The sequence below is a fragment of the Antedon bifida genome, chromosome 4, assembly GCF_963402885.1.
Source record: "Antedon bifida chromosome 4, ecAntBifi1.1, whole genome shotgun sequence".
Classification (NCBI taxonomy): domain Eukaryota; kingdom Metazoa; phylum Echinodermata; class Crinoidea; order Comatulida; family Antedonidae; genus Antedon; species Antedon bifida.
In genome coordinates, this window is record NC_136229.1 from 32,347,101 (window position 1) to 32,371,489 (window position 24,389).

At 34.0% G+C, this 24,389-nt stretch overlaps 6 protein-coding genes across 9 annotated transcripts; 3 read left to right on the forward strand and 3 right to left on the reverse strand.

Moving 5' to 3' along the window:
- Nucleotides 1-191: 191 nt before the first annotated feature.
- LOC144840884 (ketimine reductase mu-crystallin-like) lies at nt 192-4,955 on the forward strand. 2 transcript variants are annotated; one of them, XM_078696963.1, is made up of 9 exons: nt 192-244; nt 1,078-1,248; nt 1,635-1,773; nt 2,600-2,662; nt 3,046-3,147; nt 3,246-3,423; nt 3,640-3,761; nt 3,892-3,976; nt 4,403-4,955. In XM_078696963.1, exons 2-9 carry the CDS (start codon nt 1,085-1,087, stop codon nt 4,480-4,482), a joined length of 933 nt encoding a protein of 310 aa, XP_078553089.1. In that variant the 5' UTR covers nt 192-244; nt 1,078-1,084; the 3' UTR covers nt 4,483-4,955. The 2 variants fall into 2 exon arrangements, with proteins under 2 accessions (XP_078553089.1, XP_078553088.1); XM_078696962.1 differs by lacking the exon at nt 192-244 and adding an exon at nt 288-632.
- Nucleotides 4,956-5,708: 753 nt separating this feature from the next.
- On the reverse strand, nt 5,709-7,693 carry LOC144840896 (uncharacterized). Its single transcript, XM_078696980.1, has 4 exons — nt 7,461-7,693; nt 6,681-6,807; nt 6,168-6,323; nt 5,709-5,939 (listed from the first exon to the last, which is right to left on the reverse strand). The coding sequence occupies exons 1-4, from the start codon at nt 7,551-7,553 to the stop codon at nt 5,893-5,895; spliced, it is 423 nt and encodes a 140-aa protein (XP_078553106.1). The 5' UTR covers nt 7,554-7,693; the 3' UTR covers nt 5,709-5,892.
- A 1,212-nt stretch (nt 7,694-8,905) lies between these two features.
- Nucleotides 8,906-11,521, forward strand: LOC144840980 (uncharacterized). 3 transcript variants are annotated; one of them, XM_078697094.1, is made up of 3 exons: nt 8,906-9,039; nt 9,736-10,700; nt 11,014-11,521. In XM_078697094.1, the coding sequence occupies exons 2-3, from the start codon at nt 9,764-9,766 to the stop codon at nt 11,103-11,105; spliced, it is 1,029 nt and encodes a 342-aa protein (XP_078553220.1). In that variant the 5' UTR covers nt 8,906-9,039; nt 9,736-9,763; the 3' UTR covers nt 11,106-11,521. The 3 variants fall into 3 exon arrangements, with proteins under 3 accessions (XP_078553220.1, XP_078553222.1, XP_078553221.1); XM_078697096.1 differs by having other exon boundaries at nt 8,919-9,039; nt 9,742-10,700; XM_078697095.1 differs by lacking the exon at nt 8,906-9,039 and adding an exon at nt 9,546-9,610 and having other exon boundaries at nt 9,742-10,700.
- LOC144840979 (ADP-ribosylhydrolase ARH1-like) lies at nt 11,376-14,442 on the reverse strand. The gene is made up of 7 exons (XM_078697092.1): nt 14,333-14,442; nt 13,953-14,135; nt 13,598-13,651; nt 13,408-13,503; nt 13,208-13,283; nt 12,818-13,102; nt 11,376-12,310 (listed from the first exon to the last, which is right to left on the reverse strand). The coding sequence occupies exons 2-7, from the start codon at nt 14,119-14,121 to the stop codon at nt 11,890-11,892; spliced, it is 1,101 nt and encodes a 366-aa protein (XP_078553218.1). The 5' UTR covers nt 14,122-14,135; nt 14,333-14,442; the 3' UTR covers nt 11,376-11,889.
- A 27-nt stretch (nt 14,443-14,469) lies between these two features.
- On the forward strand, nt 14,470-17,259 carry LOC144840982 (centrosomal protein 20-like). The gene is made up of 4 exons (XM_078697098.1): nt 14,470-14,853; nt 15,380-15,577; nt 15,975-16,059; nt 16,725-17,259. Exons 1-4 carry the CDS (start codon nt 14,826-14,828, stop codon nt 16,912-16,914), a joined length of 501 nt encoding a protein of 166 aa, XP_078553224.1. The 5' UTR covers nt 14,470-14,825; the 3' UTR covers nt 16,915-17,259.
- Nucleotides 17,260-17,767: 508 nt separating this feature from the next.
- LOC144840981 (mitochondrial glycine transporter A-like) lies at nt 17,768-23,998 on the reverse strand. The gene is made up of 8 exons (XM_078697097.1): nt 23,387-23,998; nt 23,031-23,228; nt 21,859-21,929; nt 21,535-21,640; nt 21,349-21,418; nt 20,550-20,648; nt 19,956-20,215; nt 17,768-19,758 (listed from the first exon to the last, which is right to left on the reverse strand). The coding sequence occupies exons 1-8, from the start codon at nt 23,531-23,533 to the stop codon at nt 19,732-19,734; spliced, it is 978 nt and encodes a 325-aa protein (XP_078553223.1). The 5' UTR covers nt 23,534-23,998; the 3' UTR covers nt 17,768-19,731.
- Between the last annotated feature and the right edge of the window lie 391 nt (nt 23,999-24,389).

Consider the following 24,389-nt stretch of genomic DNA (forward strand, 5'->3'; position numbering starts at 1 on the left):
TATATATTATTTGTCATTTATATATTAATATTGATTTGGATGATTTGCAAATAAACATAATGTAGCCTAGGCCTACTTACTTTTGTTTTGTGGCTTGATTTATTTTTCATAATGTATGTTGCTTCCCCGGTTGCTTCCAAATTTTGCTATTATTATAGCCTGTGCATATTCCGTACTACTGTATGTAAACCAACAACAAGACCTCAATTTAATTTAAACATTCCCGCGCGAATACTGTGTTTATGTGATACGCTTGAATGACTCCACACACGTTGCCTTCGTTAAAAATAACTCGCGATTCTCAAACCCCACCCTAGCCCCCTACCACAATTTGGTGACTGTAGGATCCTCTAGCTAGCAGCAGTAGCCAGTCAGCCAGCCTACCAACCCCTAAAAGAAAAAAAGTATCCTGAATTCATACCGGTTCAGCCCAGCCAGCTAGATGCTCGAGTTGTTTCATGAATAACGACTTTCAGTGGTGAACCAAACAAGAGCAGACTCAATCTCTAGGCTAAGAAGGAAGGGCCTAGCTTGTTGTAGTAGTATAGTAGTTTAAAGTTTAGGCCAAGGCCGTGTTGACTTACCTAACAATTATTAATTACTTTATCAACACAATCTGCACAACAACCAAGGTATGTTGTTTGGTGTCTTTTTTACATTTCGGAAAATAGAAATGTGTCGGATCGTGTTTCCTGCATTATGTTGTTTGTAGGTTGGATTTGAGCTGCGTGCCATGTGCGACATGCTTTGACGTAGGCTCTTAATTCCTATTGTATCAGGACAAAATTTAAATACTGTACAGCTGATGCTATATTTTTGGGGGTTTTTTTTATAGATTATTTTTATTATTGTTTAGTGTTAAATTAGAGTTTAAATACTAAAACCCAGAAACATGGGTTAAATTCCCACAGAATACTAACCAATCACAACCCAGTTAATACATGATATTGATACCCTAAACCACCTAAACTAAACTGCAAGTAAATAAGTTAAGGACCTTATTTATATACCAAAAATTGACATCCATATGTCTATACAGAGTGATATTAACCAATAACAAACAATCTATTTTCTTAGTAACAAAATGCAGGCTGTTGCAGTCATATCTGAAGAAACTGTCAAACGATGTTTAACTTATTCTGAATTGATCCCGATTATCAGTTCTGCTTTTGGACAGTTTTCAAGAGGGAAGGATGGAGGAGTTGTACAACCTGTTAGAATGATGGTACCAGTGCAAAAACACAATGGGTAAAGCTCTGTTCCCATATATGTACATGGTGATACCATATTTGGGCATATAACTACCATATTTAGACACGCACATCACACTTTTTTTGTCAAACTGGTTTGATAGTGTAGACAGAGCATTGAAATAGAGTATAGAAATTGAGTGACTTTGTATTGTGACATTTAAGAGTGTGTGCAAGGTGGCGTATGATCCCACATCATTGTCATTTTTTTCAGTAATTTGCATTTTTATTATTTATATTTTGATATCTATGCCCCCCTAGCAGACCCCTGTATAAATGTGACATCATTTCTGGATCTTTTGTCACTGGCAAATTCAATTTTATTTAACATTTCTCTACAAGGTGAGTCTTGTTTAATATGACAATGAGCCCTTTTCATTGCAGAATGTGCTATGTCATGCCATGTTTGTATGATGGTTATTTTTCTACAAAGATTGTCACATTCTTTAAGGACAATGTGGATTTACCATCCCATAATGCTTATATCTCGCTATTTGATGGAACAAATGGGGCAATGAAAGCAGTAAGTAAGCACTTACACCTCAGAACAAGCACAAACTTAGCTGCTTATCTATTGTTCTGAGCTGAATTTAATTGTACTGGGCAGAAGTTGGTGGGAATATCAAGTATAAATTCCTCCAGAATACTGACCAATCACAGCCCAGTTGATACCTGCTCCCTGAAGTTTGTGGGAACACCACAAGCTTCTTCCAACATCCACCAAGCTTATTACCTCCGCCAAGGAGGTTATATTTTCACCCCTGTATGTTTGTATGTTTGTGTGTGTGTCTGTGAACAGCCTGGAGGCCACAGTTATTATCCGATTCTCACCAAATTTGGCCACAATGATCTATACCCCAAAAGCTTGAACGAGTTCGAATTTGAGGGAACAAGGTCATAGGTCAAGGTCACAACTAACAAAATACTATTTTACTGCCTAGACCACAGTTTTTATCCGATTCTCACCAAACTTAGCCACAATGATCAAAACCCTCAGCGGGACTTGAACCAGCGAAGCGAACTGTGAGAGGCTGGATACATAACCATTACACCAAACTCTCATCCACAACTTTGTAGTATTAGCCTTTTTACACTTGGAACTAAAAAATATATTATATATTTTCCGGAGACATTTTATGTAGGGGAATTTTGATTTTGATCCAGAAACTGGATACCTGAAAATGCTGTTTATTTTTTTCCTCCCCAGCCATACCTTTTTTTTATACCCACTTATCATTGTGACATCAGTGACATCTACATTTATGAACATACTTTTATGAAATTCCAGTTGTGGAAATGCTGGTTTTCTAAATAAAAGATGTTACTGATGTAGTTTATTTCTTTTGCAGTTAATTGCTGGTGAAACCATAACAGCCAAACGCACAGCAGCCATGTCAGCTGTGGCTACAAAGGTTTGCAATTACACTAATTCTATCTTGCAACAAAAACATTGTCTTTTTCAAACCAGGAGGTTGTTGTGACTAACATGCTAAACTACAAATACTGACTGACCTGCTTGCACCAGTTCATTGCATGCACCAGTTCAAGTTCAAGTTCAAGTTCAGATTTATTCACATAATGCAAACATATACAAAAATATAATAGATACAAATGGTTGGAAATTAAGTAAATAATAGTTGCATTATGCCTGGAGAATACCATTTAAACCCCAAGGGGCTTTAAGCCTGGATCCACCAGAAAGAATAAAAAAGTTAAAAATAAGAATAATAAGCATAGGTGAAGGTTAGTTCACTGCATGCACGTACAAAAATTAAATAAATACAATTTTTTTCAGTTTCTGGCTCGATCGAATTCCAAAATTCTAGCAATACTTGGTACTGGAACACAAGCCAGAAGCCATTTTCTTTGTCTAACATCCATTTTTTCTTTTGAAGAGGTAAGAATAAACTTCTTTGCTGACCTTTGACCTCTACAAACATTCCTCATTTTTTGTTATTATAATTGTGTCAAACATCATCATCAATTTATATTTAGGTGAGAATTTGGGGTAGAAATTTTTCAAAAGCGGAAGCCTTAGCGACAGAACTGAGCTGTAAACCTTATGAATCTGCAGAAGAGGCTGTGAGAGGTGCTGACGTGATAGTAACTGCTACCAGCTCATCTACACCTGTGTTGAAGTATGAATGGGTGAAACCAGGTGCACATGTAAATGGTACATGAATTAATTTATTCAAAAAGCATTAATATTTTCTTTCAGATATTCAACACTAGAAAGTATAGTAGTTTAAAACCTTCCCACTACAATTCCGTCCATTTTGATACACAACTTCTCTGATACCGATAAATAAATTAAAAATAGTACGGTCGAACATGTAGTTGTTTAAATGCACTGTATGTGTAAGCAATATTAAAATTCTGTACTCTTTAGGAGTTGGCGCTTGTAGGGCAACTTGGCAGGAACTTGACCCTGAGCTGATGCGTAATGCCACCGTCTACGCTGATAGTATGGAGGCCATTGTTAAAGAGTCTGGGGATGTTATTTTATCTAAGGTAAAGAATTTGTACTATATTGAGCTGTCTCAGGATGGCCATTTTGTAATATTGGATTATTGTACTACAGTCAGTTTCTGATGTATGTATAATTGTTACATGTTTGTTTCCCTGTTTTGTTTTTATCTAGTGTGATGTGTATGCTGAAATTGGAGACCTTGTAAATGGGACGAAGGAAGCAAGAGCAGAACAAACAACTGTCTTTAAGAGTTTGGGTATGTATTCAGCAGTTGCACGTCACACTTATCCAGGGTCCCACTTATCGAGGGTCCCATATCCAGGGTCCCACTTATCCAGGGTCCCACTTATCTAGGGTCCAACTTATCCAGGGTCCCACTTATCGAGGGTCCCATATCCAGGGTCCCACTTATCGAAGGTCCCATATCCAGGGTCCCACTTATCCAGGGTCCCACTTATCTAGGGTCCAACTTATCCAGGGTCCCACTTATCTAGGGTCCCATTATCCAGAGTCCCACCTTTCCAGGGTCTCACTTATCCAGAGTCCCATATCCAGGTCCCACTTATAGCATGATTTTTCAAATTGTTAGACTAGGTTTTGCATTTCTTATTAGATTATGGCCTGCAAGCAGAAATTTTCCAAAAAAACACTGCTTTAAAAAAATTATTTTGTATTTTTGCAGGTCTAGCTGTCATGGATACAGTGGCGTCTACATTCGTCTACAAAAAATACTGCGAGAATGAGTTAAAGTGCGATACATAGGTGGCAGTAGGTTATTGATACAGACTATAAATTCAGTATATTTTTGTAGCTCTAAGCATCATGGTAATATGACGTCGTAGATCTTTGATTGTCCAGGGCCGTATGTACCCCCTAAATTGCAAAAGGTCCTCATTTTATAGGGTCTTAGAATAAATCTGTAGTGTATACATTATATTATGAAAATGGTCCAAAATATATTTTTTTAGTTTTAATCAAGTTATTCACTTTTGTAGAAAAAAAATAATTTTCCTTGTAAATAGACAAACCAAAAACCATTGTCTGACAGACAATTTAGGTATTTTTTGCTTTAAATTACATTTTTTTATGAAAATAATTGTTTTTTTCGATCCAGTTCGAAATTAAAATAATATTTTTTTAGGGGGACAATATATCTTTAAAGGCCTGCAGAGAATACTGTAGGATATATACAATATATAGAGAGCTGAATAAATTTTCTAAGCCAGATGAAACTAGTTGGTGGTCTTTAATTTTATTTTATAAAATGTACCATATGAACTTCCAATCTAATAAATCCATTTCAATATCATTACAATCTAACTGCTTAGTTGGCACAAACCCTTTCAATATCATTACAATCTAACTGCTTAGTTGGCACAAACCCTTTCAATATCATTACAATCTAACTGCTTAGTTGGCACAAAAAAAAAACAGAAATATGTATAATGTATTACTAATAATAACACTAATAATAAACATATTACATACATATTATATAGGCCTACCAACAGAACTGTATGTATAATTAATTATTAACAGTAATATTTTGAACTATACTGTAATATAGATTATATATCGCAATAAGATTGAGGAGGAGGAGTGCAAAAACACAATGGGTTAGAAATTTAGTGAAAATTACTTTGTATTGTGATAATGTAACGTGTCCATAATGTTTTATTTTTGAATAACACTTATTCAACCATAATGCTCTTATAGTAGAACCCACCTATTAAATGAATTTGTATTTATATATTTAAAAAAAACTTAGGGCCTTTTGCTTCTCTCGGCGTTCATTTCAAAGCAAATTTCTCCTTAATATTAATAGGTTGTCCTCCGAATCACTAAAAAAAATTGTTGCAGTCATGGATACAGTGACGTCTACAAATATGCAGTATAATGAGTTGAGTGTGATATATTATAATGTATCGCATTTCACAGACGTCAGTGAAAAACTTTGAATTCAACAAAGGATTAACAAATTTGCAGTACTTTAATTTTTGGTTTTAAGTGATAAATACAAAATAATGTAAACGGATTATAGCTAGATTAGATTATTATCAATTGATCACAAATTAAATGTTCTATAACGTGATTTACTTAAAGGGGGAGTCCGGAGAATTCCCTCCCCTGACCTCTCTGGATCCGCCTCTGGGTAATCATTTGGCATTGTCTTCAATTGGTTAGAATATCGTACAGTTCATTTTCACCAAAGTAGTCACCTGTTTAGAAAAATAATACAGTATTACAAGATTTTCTCGTGTGATACGACTGCTATTTGCCAAAAACGGAAAAAAAAAACTTTACATGAAGAGTAATGGAAATCATATCAGCACAAAGTTCAGAGAATGTATTTATTTGTTTCTATCGTATGGTTACATAGAACCATGTACTCATGTATTCAAGTTCGATATATTTTATGTAGAATCTATATCGAATCTCCTACTTACAATATAGTTCATCGTTGCCATTTGTACATTGTTCCTTCCCATCACAAAACATATAATAGGGAATACACTCCTCTTCATTACTGTTGTCATCGTTCAATAATGGGTTGCAGTTGAATCCTGTTAACTTGGAGAAATCCAACCCTCTACACTGGTAATCTATGTGGTGTTGAAAAACATTCATATTCTAGTAGTTCTATTTTTAATGTTTAGCTCCTCAATTCTTAACCCTCACCCTCCTATTGCTATTACAGTATGTTTTATATAATTAATTATCAACCTCCTTCATAATTGTTGTTATTCGAACAATGATAAATTTTGAGAACCTTTTTCTGTATTATTGTCACAGCTGGTGGCCTATTGTTTGTGTTTTTAAAAATGAAATAGAAAAAAAAAACTCCTGACGTTTTTGTGTTTCGATTTGTTTTTTCTATCGCTTTGTAAATAATGCAATTTGGCTGTGAGGACATATATACTATACTATGTTCAATACAAAAAAAGTTGCTGATTCTGTACCTGTGCAGGTTAGTTCGTCGCTGTCACAATCCTTCCATCCATCACAAACGTACTTACGCTCAATGCACGTACCATCTGCGCACTGGAACTTGTCGCACTCTTCTCCGTCCTTTTTGGAATTTCTAGACTGTGATTTAAAATGCAATTGCAAAACACTAAGTACAAAAATTATTTTCAACAACAATAGTATTCAACAAAATTCGGAAGGTTTGATTTTTCAGCGTTCGCGTACTCACGCGCGCGTTATTACGTATCTGAGTTTGTTTTACTAATGAACAACAAAACGAAAAAAAGTAATCAATAACCTGGTAAGATTTGCCTTTTCGCATACAAAAAGAGAACTAATTATTTTGCTGTTACTACTTCTTAAATTATTATCTATTATTGTACTTGGCCATTGGCCTACATACTATGGACTAAATGGTTGAATGGTCTGAATGAATTAAGTAAGACGATCTTAACTACTGAGCTGTATAATTTTTTTTTAAAATGTTATTGCTTAGAAGAAACCACACGATCATATTAATTATTAACTTTAAAACAAATCATATATAAATCTTAGGCCTAATATTGTTAAAAAGCAAAAAGCACACTTTTTGGAAACGTTTCTGTATTTGATTCCCAATCCGAATCACTTAATTAAAATCATTCTGTTCAACAACTGTATTGGACAGGACAGAAGTTTGTTTTTAGTTGTTAAATGGATGTGAGGTAGCCTATCTATACTACGGTGGCTTACAGTGGCTTAATACAGTAGCTTATATCTTTATGCTAACTTACCAGACTTTGACGACGCCTATGTCCTTTTGCTTCACAGCTTAGCACTATGTAGCACAAAAACAATACTAGAAATGTACTACTACACCGCGACATTGCTACTCAAGAAAATCAGTAAAAATAGTTAAAACTTTTCAATGGTATGTGATGTTTTAAAGCAACTAATTTATTCTCGCTTACAGATCTTGCTTTTCTTTGCCAACTCTGGCTTATTCAATTTGCTAACTATTTTATATTAAGCCTATTGCAATTTGATCGGAAGTTATAATATCCAGATCGTCTGAAATCTGAAACGAGGCATGTTATTCTATTTCTACGAATGATGACGTCAAATAATGTTCGGTAATTAAGTACGAGATCTTACGCGATCTGATTGGTCTTGATTTTATCTATGCGCGCTGTTTCGTTGTGGGGATTTGGGCGTAATTCATCGTGGGAGGCGCGGCGGGAAAATATTAAGACGCGTCACGTACGATAGTGGATATCATTCAGTAGTAATTTCCGATTATAAGGGACGGTTTCAAAATTCTTTTCTGATAGTTCAGTTTGTAATAATCTGAGTTTATGCTTTTTCCCCCGTTTTTTGTTTTGTTTTGCTGAAGTAAAAGTTCTTTTAGCTTACCTAATCAAATTTCAAAATGTATAGACAATGACACAGATGAGATGCCTATCTAAGCTGCCTAAAGCTATCAAACATACTTTTTATTTAAAAAAAGGTTATATCTTTAGGCCAAGATTTCCAACATAATAAGATGTGCTATTTCAACGCATGTTTTTGTCAAACACCACGAGTAACCCCGAGACACCACGAGTAACCCCGAGATAACATAAAATCAGAACTCCATAATATGTCTTTGGCAACTTTTAAATCTTCACTATAGAAAACATATATGTATTAACCTTTTTGCCTTCACAATTGTAAATAGTTTTATATCTCTTTTCTTTCTTTTTGTTTTTCTTTTATATTTTATTTTTGTTATAAATATGTTTACTGAACCACTTTGGAAATCAGTACATTTGTATTGAAAGTGTATTTCAGTTTAAAGAAAGAATTCTTTACGTCGTTTATATTGTTTAACAATGACACAAGGAGCAAAGGACTAATTACAATGTCACTCTTATGATTTAATTTATTTTTAAAAGCCTAAAAAAATCATTATATTAAAAAAAAAAAAAATAGTTGCATTTATATATTGTCCACGTTTCATCTTACCTACCAAAAAATAGCTTTACACACAAGAGTCCTAAAAAAAAGAAGTCTGCAACTTACTTATTTAAGAAGCCGATGGGCTGGCTGGGTTGGGCTTTTTTTTTCGAGCTTTCACGGTAGTGAACAATCTTTTAATGTAAATTTTTTTAAATCAGAAACAAAGTTGCATGGCATTATTATTATTATAGACTCGCTTGCACAGACTTATTTTTAACTTCTTCTGTCAGTATTGGCGTTCCATATGTTTGTTAAGTACTGTATCGATAGGTGGCATACTTTGTTTCCTTAGCGACCGGTTAAGCCAAGCACGTTGGTTCTGGCTGTGCAACTCAAAACAACAATAACCCCGACGGCGTATATCAAACACTTGAGGTGAGTCGTACGTACATAAGTAAGTTTATTACCTTAATTACGGTAATAAAAATCAAACAAGGTAGATATTCTACTTCGATTTATAACTTAATAATCATTTAACTGGGCCGCGAACTTAAAATGTTAAGTTCATAACCAAAGTATAATATTAGATTGCAACAAACATTGCATGCATTACTAATCAACAATAGACATGTTTTTTATCCTGCCTTCAACTTTATATGTATTTTTTTTTTGTATGTTTTGTTGTCTTACATTATTTTGCTCATTTGTTTTATTGTTTTATTTTGGTTGCACCACTAACGACAGTGTGTGCCACTGATTAAAAAAGTGATGACCAATAAATAAATAAATAACACATTCTGAAATTATGTTTGGAGTTAATTAGGGAAGCTGTTTTTTTTTTTATTCAACTTCTCACTAACACTGTTAGTGAAGGATCGGGACCAGCATGTGGTAAACACCTCCAAAAACGGTACAGTCCCAATTGTACAGTGGCAGGACGCCAATTGGTTTGTGAGCATGCAGATGCTTACTACTCGGTTTATATTCCTTTATTGGTGCCAGCCAGGTTATGCAATTATGTTTTTAATATTTATAATTTATTATGTTTGATTAACCAAATATTACTATAAACAAATTTTTTGTAACCTTTTTTTTTTATTACTATGACATTTACTTCTTTTTTTTAATAAGGTACAGGCAGTGTGAGTTATTTAATAAGATGGCCGCCGTATCATATATGGATTTAAAAGCCAAAAGAACTGAAGCAGTTGCTCCTAGAAGTCTATTTGGAACAACGTTTGAAATCAATGAAGGTGAATCAAACATTAATGAGGATGAAATACAAAAAGTGAATAAACGAAAGGAAAAAGTTGACAAAACAGCAGCTTTTAGATCACCATCTTCAGAAGAGAAACTCCGGATTATGAAAGAGGCCATTGAACGTCAAGATTTGAAGGTTAGATTTGCAGAGGGACGTTTGAAGAATCGCCAAACAGATGCACTTAGATTTTCATCTACTGCTGCTGCTGAAGTTGAACCAGAATCAAACAAACCCAAAGGAACATTTTCACCATACAGAGCTGATGTTAAACATCAGTCTGGTGACATTGCTTATGCTGCAGATTTCAACCATCTTGGCCTGGACAGTCGGTACGATTACAACTACGAGCGATGTCGGCCTAGAATTAAACAGGGAAGCTACAAGCAAGCAGGGAATGTGTTGACAACAGGGAATTTGTTTACTTATAAGGGTAAATCCAACAGTTCTAGCATCTCAGACACTGGTAGATTACAATTACATAGAGGAATATCAAGTTCGTCTACTCGTTCATACGCCAGCTCAAACTCTATTCCGCCTAACATTAAACACACCTACGGTGAAGAACTTTGTAGAAGGGTAAAGTTGGAAATCGTAGCAGAAAAATCTTCACCAACAATGGATGGAAATTCAACATTATCGTCAAGCAAATCATCACCCGCACCGGAACGAGATCCTATGTACGACGCCCTCGGCAATGCACTTCGGCAGGACATCTTTAATGGTGTGCCGCACAACAAGGTGAACAGTTTAAACACGGATTCCTACACTCAGGATATTCATAACAAATCAACAAATGAATTTCCGCCAACGTTTGCCGTTCAAAAAAATATGGATAGTAAGTAAATTATGGTTAAAGGCTCACTCACTCCATGTTTCTGGTTGTAGAATGAGTCTTCTCGGATAAGGACTATAAACTGTAGGTCCAGTGTACACATCTAGCTCATGTGCACTTTAAAGAACCTAGTACATCTTTTGAGTCGGGTAGTGGGTTACTCCAATGTACTAGTATACACACAGCCACTGATAATAACTGGGTCCTCTGGTAGACCAGTCTTTCACATTTTATTTTGTTTATCTCTCCAGGGGTAGCATTCTAAATTCTAATCGTAGAGCTTTTAATAAAATAGTGCATATGTTTGTTATTGTAGGTAGATGGGCAGAGGATTGTGTAATACGAGGAAGGGTACTGAAAGCATGGGATCAGATGATGATGGAGAAGCAATCCAAGAAAACAAAGTAATTGTTTTAGGTGAAGGAAACACAATGGAAGAATTGCAGTGCATCAAGTACAATTCTAGGATCTACACTATTAAACTAGTTTGACAAAAAAAGTGTGATGTGCCCATATATGGTGGTGATATGCTTAAATATGGTAGTGATATGACATCATGTCCATATATTGGCACATCACATTTTTTGTCACATAAAGTAGACAGAGCTTAAGAAACAAAGAAAACCAAAGAAACTAAGACAAACCAAAGTAATAAAACTATTGTGTAAAAAAACATACTGAATGAAAGAAAATGCATGTATTGAGTCCATTTCTAGTTTGAACATAGTACAGCGTCTGATCAAAAATAGGTTTTTTTTATTCAAAGTGAACCATTTCATATATTTTTTTAAATGTTTTTATTGCAATAAAACATACTGTTCATATATTCATATATTGTTTTCTTTTGTAATACATTAATACTTTTTTATACTGTACCATACAGCAGTACATTGTGAGAAATCTCTCCATTTTCAAACCACATTCAGTGGCTGTAATACTATTATATCCCTTTTTAAAAATATAACCACCAAATTCTACAAACTACAAAAATATATTAGAATCTGTGTACTACAATAAAATCGTAGTATGACTTTAAAAACGTATCGCACTTCAAATTTCATAATTGATGTGACAAAAAAACACAAACTTAATATAATTTGAATATTGTAAGTGTCCCAGCTGCTCCAAACATATTGCAAGATAGAGGGAACATCCTATTAAGAGAAACAGTTAAGATGTGCACACAGTGCTGTTATTTACTGTCTGAGGTTTTTTGCTCTTTTGTGTGACTTAGATCATACAACTGTTTGGCTACTTTTTCCAATCGTTCCCTATATTCCAATTTCTCATAAAGATTTGCTGGTACATCATCCATCCCATAGATGGCGCCCCACCAGCATGCAGCCATGACACCTGTTGAATCACTATCACCACCGTGGATCATGCCTCGGTGGCAAAGCTCTTCCCACGATGCACCTGCTCCAAGGAGTGCGTCATATGCAATCATGGGTGCATCGTGCCCGCTTGATCCACCCCATCCAGAATGACTCAGTGATTTGTAAAATTGATCTCGTTCTGTAAATCCAAATTCTTTGGGGAAAGCAGGTAGGTTTGTTCCGTCTGCTATACCACGTGTCTCAAGATAACCCTTCCATTTATCCACAAAATAGGACCTGAATTAACATAATAGAACAAACAGATTAATAAAAAGAAAATCTAACCTTTTCATTCCCACAAAAAAAAACATTCTGTATATACTCTTTTTAAATACTACATTAATACTTAAGACCTCATTAATAATATGACAACACTAATACTTAAGATCACACTAATAATAATAATAATAATAGTTCATTCTTATATAGTGCATATAAGCAAGCTCTCAATGCGCCACTTACAGTAAGACCACGCTAATGCTTAATACCACATTAATACTCAAGACCACACTAATAGTGTACTTAAAATGAACCACACTAATATTTTATACTTCATTAATAGTAAGACGGCACATACTAATACTTAAGACCACACTAATAGTGTACTTAAAACCACACTAATATTTTAGACTTCATTAACAGTAAGATGGCACTACTACTTGAGATCATACTAATACTTAAGCCTGCACTAATACTCAAGATCACATCACACTACAGTAATTATTATAAGAATAAGAAACTCACCAATGATCTTTATTTTGTTTCACATCGCGACCAACTTCAACAACATATTCTAAAACCTTGGGTATAACAGCCATCAACCCACACCCCCACTCATTAATAGGCTTTGCCTGGATGGCATACGAAGTAAACAACGCACAAGCAACCGAGCCCAGATAGCCCACAGGTACATTGTGAGTCATACGTCCACTCTCGACGGCAACAGAGATCAGGTCAGAAAGTTGGTTAGGTTCTGGGTACCGAAGACCGATGCACATGGCACGCATTGCTGCCCCACATCCTCCTCCCCTAATAATAGAAGCAAATTTTATAAATGTTATTCTATACAAAGCAAATCTTTTATAAAAAATGATAAATCTATTTTAGTGAAATTGAAAACTACATTTTGTTTACCTTTTATTAAATGGAATTATGTGAGTCTTTGGTTGCTTAGTACTTAGAATGCTAACACTGCGTTGTGTTGTACCTCCTATAAACAAATAAAATAACTTATATCAATGTCTACACCATGTTCTACTGCTAAACAAATTTTCAATTTCATTAAAAATTAAATGTCCGAGAACAAATGTTATTATGATGAAAGCGTACAGTACCTGGTGCTCGACCACTCATGTCTCTCATACCTCTAACGTAATGAAACGCTATTTCTAAAAATAACTTTTCTCCAACCTCCAATCCACTTGCAAGAGCTAAGAAAGAACACAAATTGAAAACAAAATTATTATTAAAATTTCTGTAAAAGATACAAAATATTGCTATTTTTATTAACTTTTTAAAATTTACCTTCACCAGTTGCAAGGTGGAGAACAGTATCATCACTCACTGGCCAATCTTTCTCTAAATATAAACAAAAAGCTTTTGTCAATATTTACTGAAAAGTTGCAAGAAGTAAAGTAAGTTAAGTATTGAATTCATTATTTCTCAAATGAGCAAAATAACAAATTTATATACAGTACCTCTTTGCCTTGAATTAATGCTACAGTACGTTTACAGCCCAATATCAAGCAAAAATAGAAACAGTAGGTGTAGGCTAAATATTAGTAGCACATAATTTCCACTAAATATATTCTTGTACAAAGGTTTATACCAGAGTAGACTTATATTAAGCACAAGTAATTAGGCTATAATTAATACTTACTATTAATTTTAAGCTTTGTCAAACCACCAAGCGCTTTTAATTCTTTGTAAATATCAGCTCCTACAAAGGTGAATTCCCAGCTACCACTCCTGTAGCCAACAGAATCTCCAACCCCACTCAGAACCATGGCGGCTTTGTAACGCTCACTTAAGCTCGGTTTTTCTGCCATATTTATACTGAAATCTGAAAAAAAAAACTTTTTTCCATTTAAAAAAAATAAAAAACATTTGATCTATAGCTCTTATCATTTATGGCATGCGTTTCTTTTAATGGCTCATCTCATGACAAATAAAACAAACAAAACAATTGAAGTTAGTTAAAACAGTGTTTATAAGTAATGTGAATATAACGTAATTTATTCAAAAATATTATACAAATACCTGTTGGTGGTATATACTGTACTCAATATTTATGATATACGGTAGAGTAAATAAGTGCTCTAGCGCCCTCACTTCCTACGCATCCACCCAGCAGAGAGCAATAGAGAGTTGGGAAAGGGAGTTGTTGAACAGCTAGCAGTTCTTGATCTTTCATTCAGAAATAATTCAGAATTCTTTATAATCTTCGTTTATTTCTCCTCAAAATTAATCCTAAAATAAAATCAAAGACATACCCTAAAGTCCTTCTAATAAACAGCCGAATAGACTGATGACACTGAACAGTGAGTCCTGCGCGATCGTGCAAACAAAATATTAAAAATAGTGTACTGTGTGCTTCTTTTGATATGGTGTGTGGTATTCCTCCTCTGACGTCATTCTATATTTAGGTATGAACAACTAGTAGCTAGCCGGCCGCGACGATCGAGAGCAAGGAAGGGACGGCGCGGGAAGTTTTAAAACTTAAAAAAACAAAAAAGCAAGAAGAACGAATGTTATGGCAGCTATTCAAGACCTTAAATCCGGTGAGCAAAATCCAAAAAGTATTAATTATTGCTCTTGAGTCTTATTAAATAGAATTTCCCAGGCCTAGGCTAGGCCTAGTAGCCCTAGGCCTACTAAAACTAGCCTACTAGGCCTAGGCTAGTACTAGCTAGGCCTCTAGTAGACTAGGAGGGCAGGCTAGGGCCTACTAGCTAGGCCTAGCCTAGGCCTAATATATTAATATTACTATTAATATTAGCTTCGTGAAAATCATCACTATATAGTAGGCGGCCCTACTCCTACCTAGTACTATACTACAGTACTCTGTCTGCCTGGCCTCTAGTCTAGCTAAGCTTTAACTAAACTAAAAATAGGCTGAGAAGATAGTAAAATACCTTAGTTGTAATACATGTGTGATGAGGCAAAGCTAAGTAAAAGTATATTCCACTAACTATAAAAAGATACTCATGATCAAATTGTCCGAATAAAATGGAATGAATAATTTATTATTTATACTATAGATAATTATTAAAATAATAATTTTTATCACATTTTTTATTTTTCCAGTTTTGAAAGAGACTCTGACAAACAGAGGCACACTAGATCAGGTGAAAGCTAGAGTTCGTGCAGAGGTCTTCCATGCCCTCAATGACCCAAATGAAGTGCGCCCTCCTATGAGCAACGAGAATATGCTTATAAATGAGCTGATTTTAGAGTATCTTGAATACAACCGTTATAAATACACTGAATCAGTCCTGATGGCTGGTAATTAATTCAATATGTCCATCTTTTTATTATGTAAATAGGATATGTTGTTATGTGTAGGCCTATTGTGTAATTGACAGTGTTGTTAGCTTTTATGTAAAAGGCCAGTATACTGTATGCATGCTTTATGCAAATGAGCGATGCTGATGTTTTACTCCAGAAGACGCGCTGTAGAGATCCTAATCGAAATGATATACTGTATTCTCAACTTCATTTCATTTTGCAAACACATGGTGTACTGCAAACCTGGCTTACTAGAAGAAGACAGTGTTTTTATGCTTATTATGGTGGATGAAGCACAATAGGAATTTTTACTAAAACCATTAGGTACCTTTAACTGAATTATAAAAGATTACTGTACACTCTTATAATATAAAGTTGTGTTACTGTTTTATAGAATCGGGACAGTCTACACCAAGACTTGATCGTCAGTTTCTAACCAAAGAGTTGAATTTGATTGAAGATAAAGATTCAAAATCACTGTAAGTTAAAATCTCGTACTTCAAAAAGCATATGATTGGTGGATTTGTACCACAAAGTAGGGATGATTTGAAGATTTCATAAGAGTTTAAGCTGTGTATTTATATTCAAAATACTGCTGTACTATTTCTATGTTTAATATATTATTAAACTTTTGACCCATGCCCTTTTGATAACTTGATCAGTTGCATAACAACTGTCAAACGAGTTTGTTTACGTTATCCTTCTGTGATCAAAATAGCTACAGGAATGATAAGAGAAGTGTTTTGATCAAAAATGAATTCATGATGCATTGTGTTTTATTAATTCTATCTGTAAGGCTAAAGGAGGTATCTCTTATAAAGATATGTAAGGCTGTTAATAAGAGATAAATATTGGGGAACAATGGCACAATGGTACATGTACATATGATGATGATCGACGCACTCTATATAAACAAATAAGCCTTTGATAAGACCCTGGTAAGAAACTTGACCCAAAGTTGACCTAATACATACAGTATACAAACTAGACCAAAATTACACCAAATAAACTAATCCAATTTATACTGTACTACTGAATTTTGAATCTTTCTAAATTTGATGTGCAAAAACATCTGGCCTACCAGTATCTCCACAAATGTTTTTAACCTTTACCTTCTTACAAAAAAATGATGTGTCTTTTACAGGCCGTTGATTTACAGTGTTTTGACACACTTCACACATGGCAAACCAAATCATGGCACATCTGCTGGGATACAGTCACTGAAAGGTGAAAGGCCAACAACTTCTAGACATTTCTCATCCAGGACAGCCTCCTCTGAAGACATTAATAGTAGACTAGGAGAGCCAGTGTTATTAAAAGGAGAAAGAACATGAGGTTGAATGCAAACGTCAAATGAATCTCCCAAAACTGCAAACTTTTTCGTATGATAATTAAAGTGCTCCCACACAGACACCAGGTCCTGGGTGAACACACCATACAAGTTTCAAGTTCAAGTTAAAATTTATTGTCAAATACAAAGTAAATGAAATTTGCCTTCCAAGGTTCAAATTGCAGTTACAAAACGTAGGTTTCAATTCCCCCAGTGTGTGGAACACCTGTATACTAGGCGAATAATGAATGGGGTATTAAAACCACTACTGTACTTGTAAAATTCTTTTATAGAAATTATGTAAATAAATTATTTGAATGTAAATATCAAACCAAGCTTTGTTCGTTTTCATGAAAACATTATAAATTGTCTGATAATAACAAGTATATTACACAAACTACTTTATTCATATTAGGACTCCTCTTGGAGGGAAGCGTCCGGAGAAACACACTGCATCTAAATGCAAAGTAATGTCGGTCGCCCATATTAAAGCTCTGTCTACATTATCAAACTTTATGTGACAACAAAGTGTGATGTGCCCATATATGAACATGATGTCATATCACTACCATATTTGGGCATGTCACACTTTTTCGTCAAACTAGTTTGATAGTGTGGACAGAGCTTAAATTCTTTTCATTTTGATTATTGATATTACCTTAGTCATTGATGTTATTATTGTTCAACTACACTATGTTAAGTGGTGATGAAATAGAATTAAAACAAGGCTGCAGTCGCGTGCTCAAGTTAGTGTTTACCAACCAACATAGTGAGCTGTAGTCGCGTTGCACGCACATGACTAAACATAGAAGAACATTACCAACAGAACTAAACACAATTTACAATTGAGTCAACAACAGCGTGGTCTTATTTTTATTAGATAACATTTATTGTAAAACACACTTAACTATCACGAAATAAAATTTATAAACAAAACAATTGTTCTAAATATTTCATGCACATATCAAAATATGAGAATATGTATGAAGATTTTAAAAATTAACCATAAACAAACATAATTAATTTTTTAATGCATAAATTGAATTTATACATGGTTATATAACTGACCGTATGTACATTTATTTACCACACTATTATCTGTTGTGGTATAATATTGTGGTGCAATATAAATTGTAGTCCACCGTGACAATTGCTGACCTAAATACTTTTTAAGCACCCTGGTTCTCTTGAGTATGGTATAACTTTATTCAAAGCCATAACACAATCAAACCCAATTAATAATTGAGGTAGAAGCAAATCCACTATTTACACAATATATTATCAGTTTTTTTTTAACTTCTTCGATACAGAAATAAAATTGATTTTAGATGAAGTTATAAATTCCATTCCTACACACAAACCGATAAAATTAAATTTATAAATTGCACAAACAGTATTAACCATCTAAAGAAAACAAAGATTTAGAAAACTAAAGATATTTTAAGTTTTCCAGACGCCCTTTAATAGCCAACATGGTGAAGTGGCATGCATTAATAACAGATTTAATAATAGTGTACAGTAGTGACATCATCCAAAAGTGCAAATGTAATGGAGGAATGATATAAAATTAGAATGTTAAAATTAAATAATTTGAAAGAATAGGAGACATTAAAAAACAGCTGCAATGATTTATGAACAGAAACTAAGAAGCTTAAAGGACCTTTACGCCTCATTGATTTCGTAGAACAAAAATAATACTTGCTGTAAATGTTCACCCTTAACTTGATGTACTGTACATAACCACATTTATCCTAACTTTTAGAGTCAGCTACGCATGTTAAGCACAGTTTGACTTTCATCATGCTCTCTTTAGAACAAAAGAACACATTTTATAAACACACATAAATATGTTTGGACCTTTTTAAATTAATTAAAATTGTCCTTCCAACAACCCTGATGATGTTTAATATCAAACATAACAATGCCCGTAGAAGATCTTAACATCTACTCTTAAAATAAGATACAAATAGAACTAAATTAAGTTATTCTTGGATAAACTTGATATGACCCAAGGGTGCTGGAGAGAGTTCATCATTCATTACCAAAATAACATCAGTAATTGACTTTCTTAAACATAAAAACCACCTCATAAAAAATTTTAATTCAATAAATTACAAATGTTATTTTTGTTACAACAATCACAGTACATTAGTTCATCACAGTCACTATCAGTATACACACAGACTAATGATTGCATTAGTTCATTGTTCATAATACTGCTGCTGTACATATATTCAGATCCTTCAATCATATTTAGTATTCGCAATAAAAGTCATGAACAACATTTTGAAGCAACTGGTTATCCTGTGTTAAGTATCGTTGACAACTTCTTGTTCAAGTAAGGTTTAATAGCTTCCAAATGTAGAAACCCGCAGTAGTGTTGCTATTTTACAGTAGTGTTGCTATTCTGCAGTAGTGTTGCTATTCTGCAGTAGTGTTGCTATTTTGCAGTAGTGTTGCTATTTTGCAGTAGTGTTGCTATTCTGCAGTAGTGTTGCTATTCTGCAGTAGTGTTGCTATTCTGCAGTAGTGTTGCTATTCTGCAGTAGTGTTGCTATTCTGCAGTAGTGTTGCTATTCTGCAGTAGTGTTGCTATTCTTTGCAGTAGTGTTGCTATTCTTTGCAGTAGTGTTGCTATTCTGTGCAGTAGTGTTGCTATTCTGCAGTAGTGTTGCTGTTCTGCAGCTATTTTACACTTGTAAACTGTACATTTACATAAGTCGCAAATTTCTAAAATCATGTCATTTTTTTGTGATTCAAAAGCTGCTCTTTTTGTAGATCAAGTTGCAGAACACATTTTCGTAATCATTATCTGCCATATTCATTTTTGTGAAAAATTAGACATAACCTGCAAATAGGAAAACAATTATTATTAAAAAATATTTAATGAAATGATTAAATTTAAGAGGCAGTAAAGCGATTGATCATGATCTATCGCGCAAGGACTGGTCAAATTATTTGTGATCCAAGTGGGAACCAAGCTCTACAAGGCACCTTTAACTGGTCCAGCTGTGGTTTATAATTTTCAGTGCAGAACCAACTTACCTGTTCGTAGACAGTCCAGGCCATGGCTGCCATCATAGTTCTCCGCAAGCATCTGGGCACTAGTCCGGTACACATGGCTCTAGGTCCTTCTTCGGCCAGAATCTTTCGAACGGTTTGTAAGATGGTCTTATATCGTTCTGGATACAACTGCATTCGCGTCTTCACAACGTCAGCTGGTTGAGTGACAGTGGACGCCAAGACGCCAGCGATTATCCCACTTGCAAAGTTAATAGTTGGTAGGTACTGACGTTCAATCTTATCTAATAAAAGCAATCTCAAATTTAAGTTTTGTAAGAATTTCAAAGTAGGTTTTAAACAATCTACACTTGAGTTTTAAGTATCTTCATGGCAGGATTGAATGATATTTAGTTTCTTTTTCAGAGTTAATTATTAAAATAACAATTGGTAATTTATTAACGATAAACAATAAACAACACTTATTTTATACCAGTAACATTTTCATCTATGAATAAAAAGTGATGTTTGTAAATAAACGCTCAATTATCTTTTAGGAACAGTAAATTGACATGGAATTTCTACATCAAAATCTGTACACCATAGTCACATAAAATGCGAGTTTATCCAAACACTTACCAATTGGCATATGTTTCTTGGTTTGAGTGTAAAACATCAGATAGATACCAGAGAACGGTGCATCTCTCAACAGCGTGGCAGACAGTCCGCTTGTAAGACCTGTAAAGTGTTTGGGAGAGGAGGGGGGTCACCATAGTAAAGTGCTTCACCTTGTATCGTTGCCCATCACCAAACACATTAATTATTTCCTTTTTTTAACCAAATAAATATTAAAAATAATAGAAGTGAATAATTTATCCTTGAGAAAGCCTTACGAAATGGGATTTGTTTATTATAGTAGCAAACACATCACTTGCCCAACTTTACACAGTTAGGGGGAAAATGTCAAAATCAGCACTGTGGTCATGTTAGAGAGTTGTCAAAACTATATAGACTATTTCTTAACTTAACCACATAAAACTTAAAAAGGAAGGAAGCCTTTTGCCATTTTCCCCCTGACTGTACATTAACACTACAAAACCACAACACACTTATATAAGATGTCACCTAGTTAAATTACTGTGGTCAGACTATGCTATTATTTTACTAGCGCAACAGTCAACTAACACAAAATGGAAAGGCACTTGGCTAGCTTGGATTCGTTTTTCACTAGACATAGCGGAGCAGGCTAGTGCTAATGTTTTACAAGGACTATATAGTATTAGTTGTATACATTCACTTAATTCAACAAGACTGGAATGTTGACAGGGTTGATGGATCTAACCTTTATTAATTATTGTTCTTAAATAACAAACACCACTACAGACTACTGAGGTTCCCACTACAGACTACATACTAAGATAACAAATTAACACCTTACCTTTTTTCCCTTCAGTGGTGTAGATTTTTCTTAGTGCATCTACAAGGCTTTGGTAGTTGTAAACTTTACTCTAGATTAAAAATACAATACATAAAATATCAAAATTTTTTTAAAGGACACCTGTAATAAATTAATTACCATACTGATACATGTGAAGTAATTTGACACAATGTTAGCAGTTCTTACCTCAAAACGTGTTTTGACGACTGTGATTGGTATCAGGGTTACGCCTGCAAAACAACGTCCAACGACGCCTAACCCAATTGCCTGCAATGGGCCTGGGTTGTGACAACTATGGAAACAAACAAGTAAACATTTATTGCAACTTATCTTCCGATTGGCTGGCAGTAGATGAGCATGTTTATTTCTTCTTTTTTTTGGGTCAAATCTCACAATTAATCAAATATGAAATAATCATATTATGTTATATTAATACTTATATAATTATAGTTATATAAATAATAATTCATAAGTGTTGATTTTATTGATTTAAAAATTAGAAGCACTTACTCAAATGTATTTTTGAGTGTTTGTAGACAGCAAAAATACATGCCTACTCCTGGCACTGTTCTTGAAATTGACTAAAATGAAAAAAATAATACTTCATTACTGTTGTAATCTAGCTGTAGTGTAATAGAACAATAGTGTTAAATTGGTATTTCTAGTTTTTAACCTTGGTTTAATTCTTTTTTCTATGAATGACCAATGACGTCAATAAGTACAGTAATCCTCCTGTATTATCAACCTGTAATGAATGGATTATTTGGCCAGAGTGCAACCTTCAGACACTCATGAAGCTGTAATTAAACCAGCTATTCAAATACATTGCAAAATATAATTAACAATTCAATTTCAAGTGGAAAATGTTTCACAATTTTTTGCAATCATAATTATCAATGTTTATCTACACATTATCTCTGCAGTATATAGTCAATTAATTGTTTAAAATATTGTATAGATCGACACTGTTTGTCAACCGTTATTTTGATCAAGTCAACACTATGAAAACTGAAAATGAATATAAATATCCCAAAAAAGTGTAAAAATTGAGCAGTTCACTATAAACAAGAATCAGCTACTTTTATTGAAATGAAAATTTAAATGTATTTATTTTTTCATTGTACAAGATGATATTGTACAACTTCAATAGACTGTCCCTTTAAGTGACGTCTTCTTGTTGCTGGTATTTGTGCCAGATACATTTCACATAAATTTTAATAACATCTTTTACATTAAATGCGGTACAGTGAAGATTTACATAAATGAGTAAAATAAGTTTGTCATTTGGTAAACTATCAATAATTATAATAAGTGTATGAAACGAGCAGGGACAGTTAATAGACTCAACATTAAATTATGACATGCTATACAATGTTCAAAGATTATATGTGTCTTGTGCAATAATTAAAAATTACAGTATACTGATTGATATGTTACAGTTACATTAATGTATTTGCTGAATTGATGAATCTAGGCCTTAATCTACATAATTGTTTTCTAATAGCTTTAAACCAGATGTCATGAATTCATTTTTACTTTTTACCAACATTTTTATCATGCAATTCAATGTTGAATATACTTTTTAAAATGACAGTACATGTTACACTGTATACATGGTTAAATTATAAAAACAGGAGTGTTTTAAAATCTGAAATAAATTTCTACTGTTAACATTTACTTACAGGCACTATGCCTTTCCATAATCCAAGAATGTGCTCATTGCGAACGACATTGTTGAAAGTCCTCAGCATACTACCGCTGGCCCCGTCCATTACCACCGATGACTGTAGACGAGTTTTTACCAGGTCTAAAGGCTGGAATAGTATGGTAGAACAAGTACCACTGAAAGAGCCGGCCAGGAACGACTTGACAACAGGCGACTACAAGATTAAAAGAAAACAATGTTTATCATTATATCATATATATGTGTTATGCGCAATTTGAAATTGCATAAGTCTGGGTATTCTTGCGCAATTTGAAATTAGCTACCTAGCCTAGGCCTTTTGTAAAACTAAAAGAAAATTAATTTTATACTCACACTTAAAACTGTATCCATTTTGCTTTTTTGAGATTTTGAAGTACTTGTTGCTGATGAAACTTTAATTTCACGTAAATTAAAAATTGTTAAAGTTGAAACCTGCTTTAGAAATAAACTTGGTTTGAAATTTTGAATTTCTATTGGCATTTCAATATTGAAGAGTTTCTGTACTGATATTTTTTTTGTGCAAAAAATTCGGATTCTTTATTATTATTATTATTCTGTACTTTTTTACAGGCTAGAACTACGCAATTTTTGATGACAGCTGAGATGGTATACGATGGGGTTCCAAGCAAAGCAACTGACTTTTGCAGCCTACGTAGCTAGGCATACATCCATTGGCAAGTTCAGCCCGGAGTTGAAAAACAGGATTCCATGTTTTCGCGAGATCTGTCACCTCCGTTTGAAATAAACTTTATGATTCTTTCTCATCATCACGAAAATTGTTCCAACAAATTAGTTCTTTATTGCTTTAAATAATTACATGTTCTTCTGTAAAAAGAAAAGTTGAAATACAGCACAAACAAAACTACATATCAACAGGCAAACAGAGCTAGGACACACTTCGAAAACACGCTCAAACGTTGACGACGGTACGGCGAAAGTGAGTCAATCGTGGTGTTGTTGTTTTTTTGTGAAAAAAAAGTCATTACACAAAAACAAATGCGCGCGAAGTATTCCATGTTTAGATTTCTATTTTATTTATATTCAAATATACAAATCACATATAAATATGTTAATGACAATTTAATATTATCGGAATGCATAATAAACATTAAACATGCTAATTAATTGTGTCTTTTAAGTGATTTTCGTAATGGATCTACTTTATGTAAGTACAAAATTATTCCGCCAAATCACGCGAGGAGGACCTGCAAAAAGCGGATCAGTCTGGATCTGGCTACAAATTCAACGGCAGCAGTTGTTACAAATAAGGTGAGGGAATCCCCAAATATGGCAAGGGAATCCCAAATATGGCGTAGGAACTCCCCAAATATGGCTA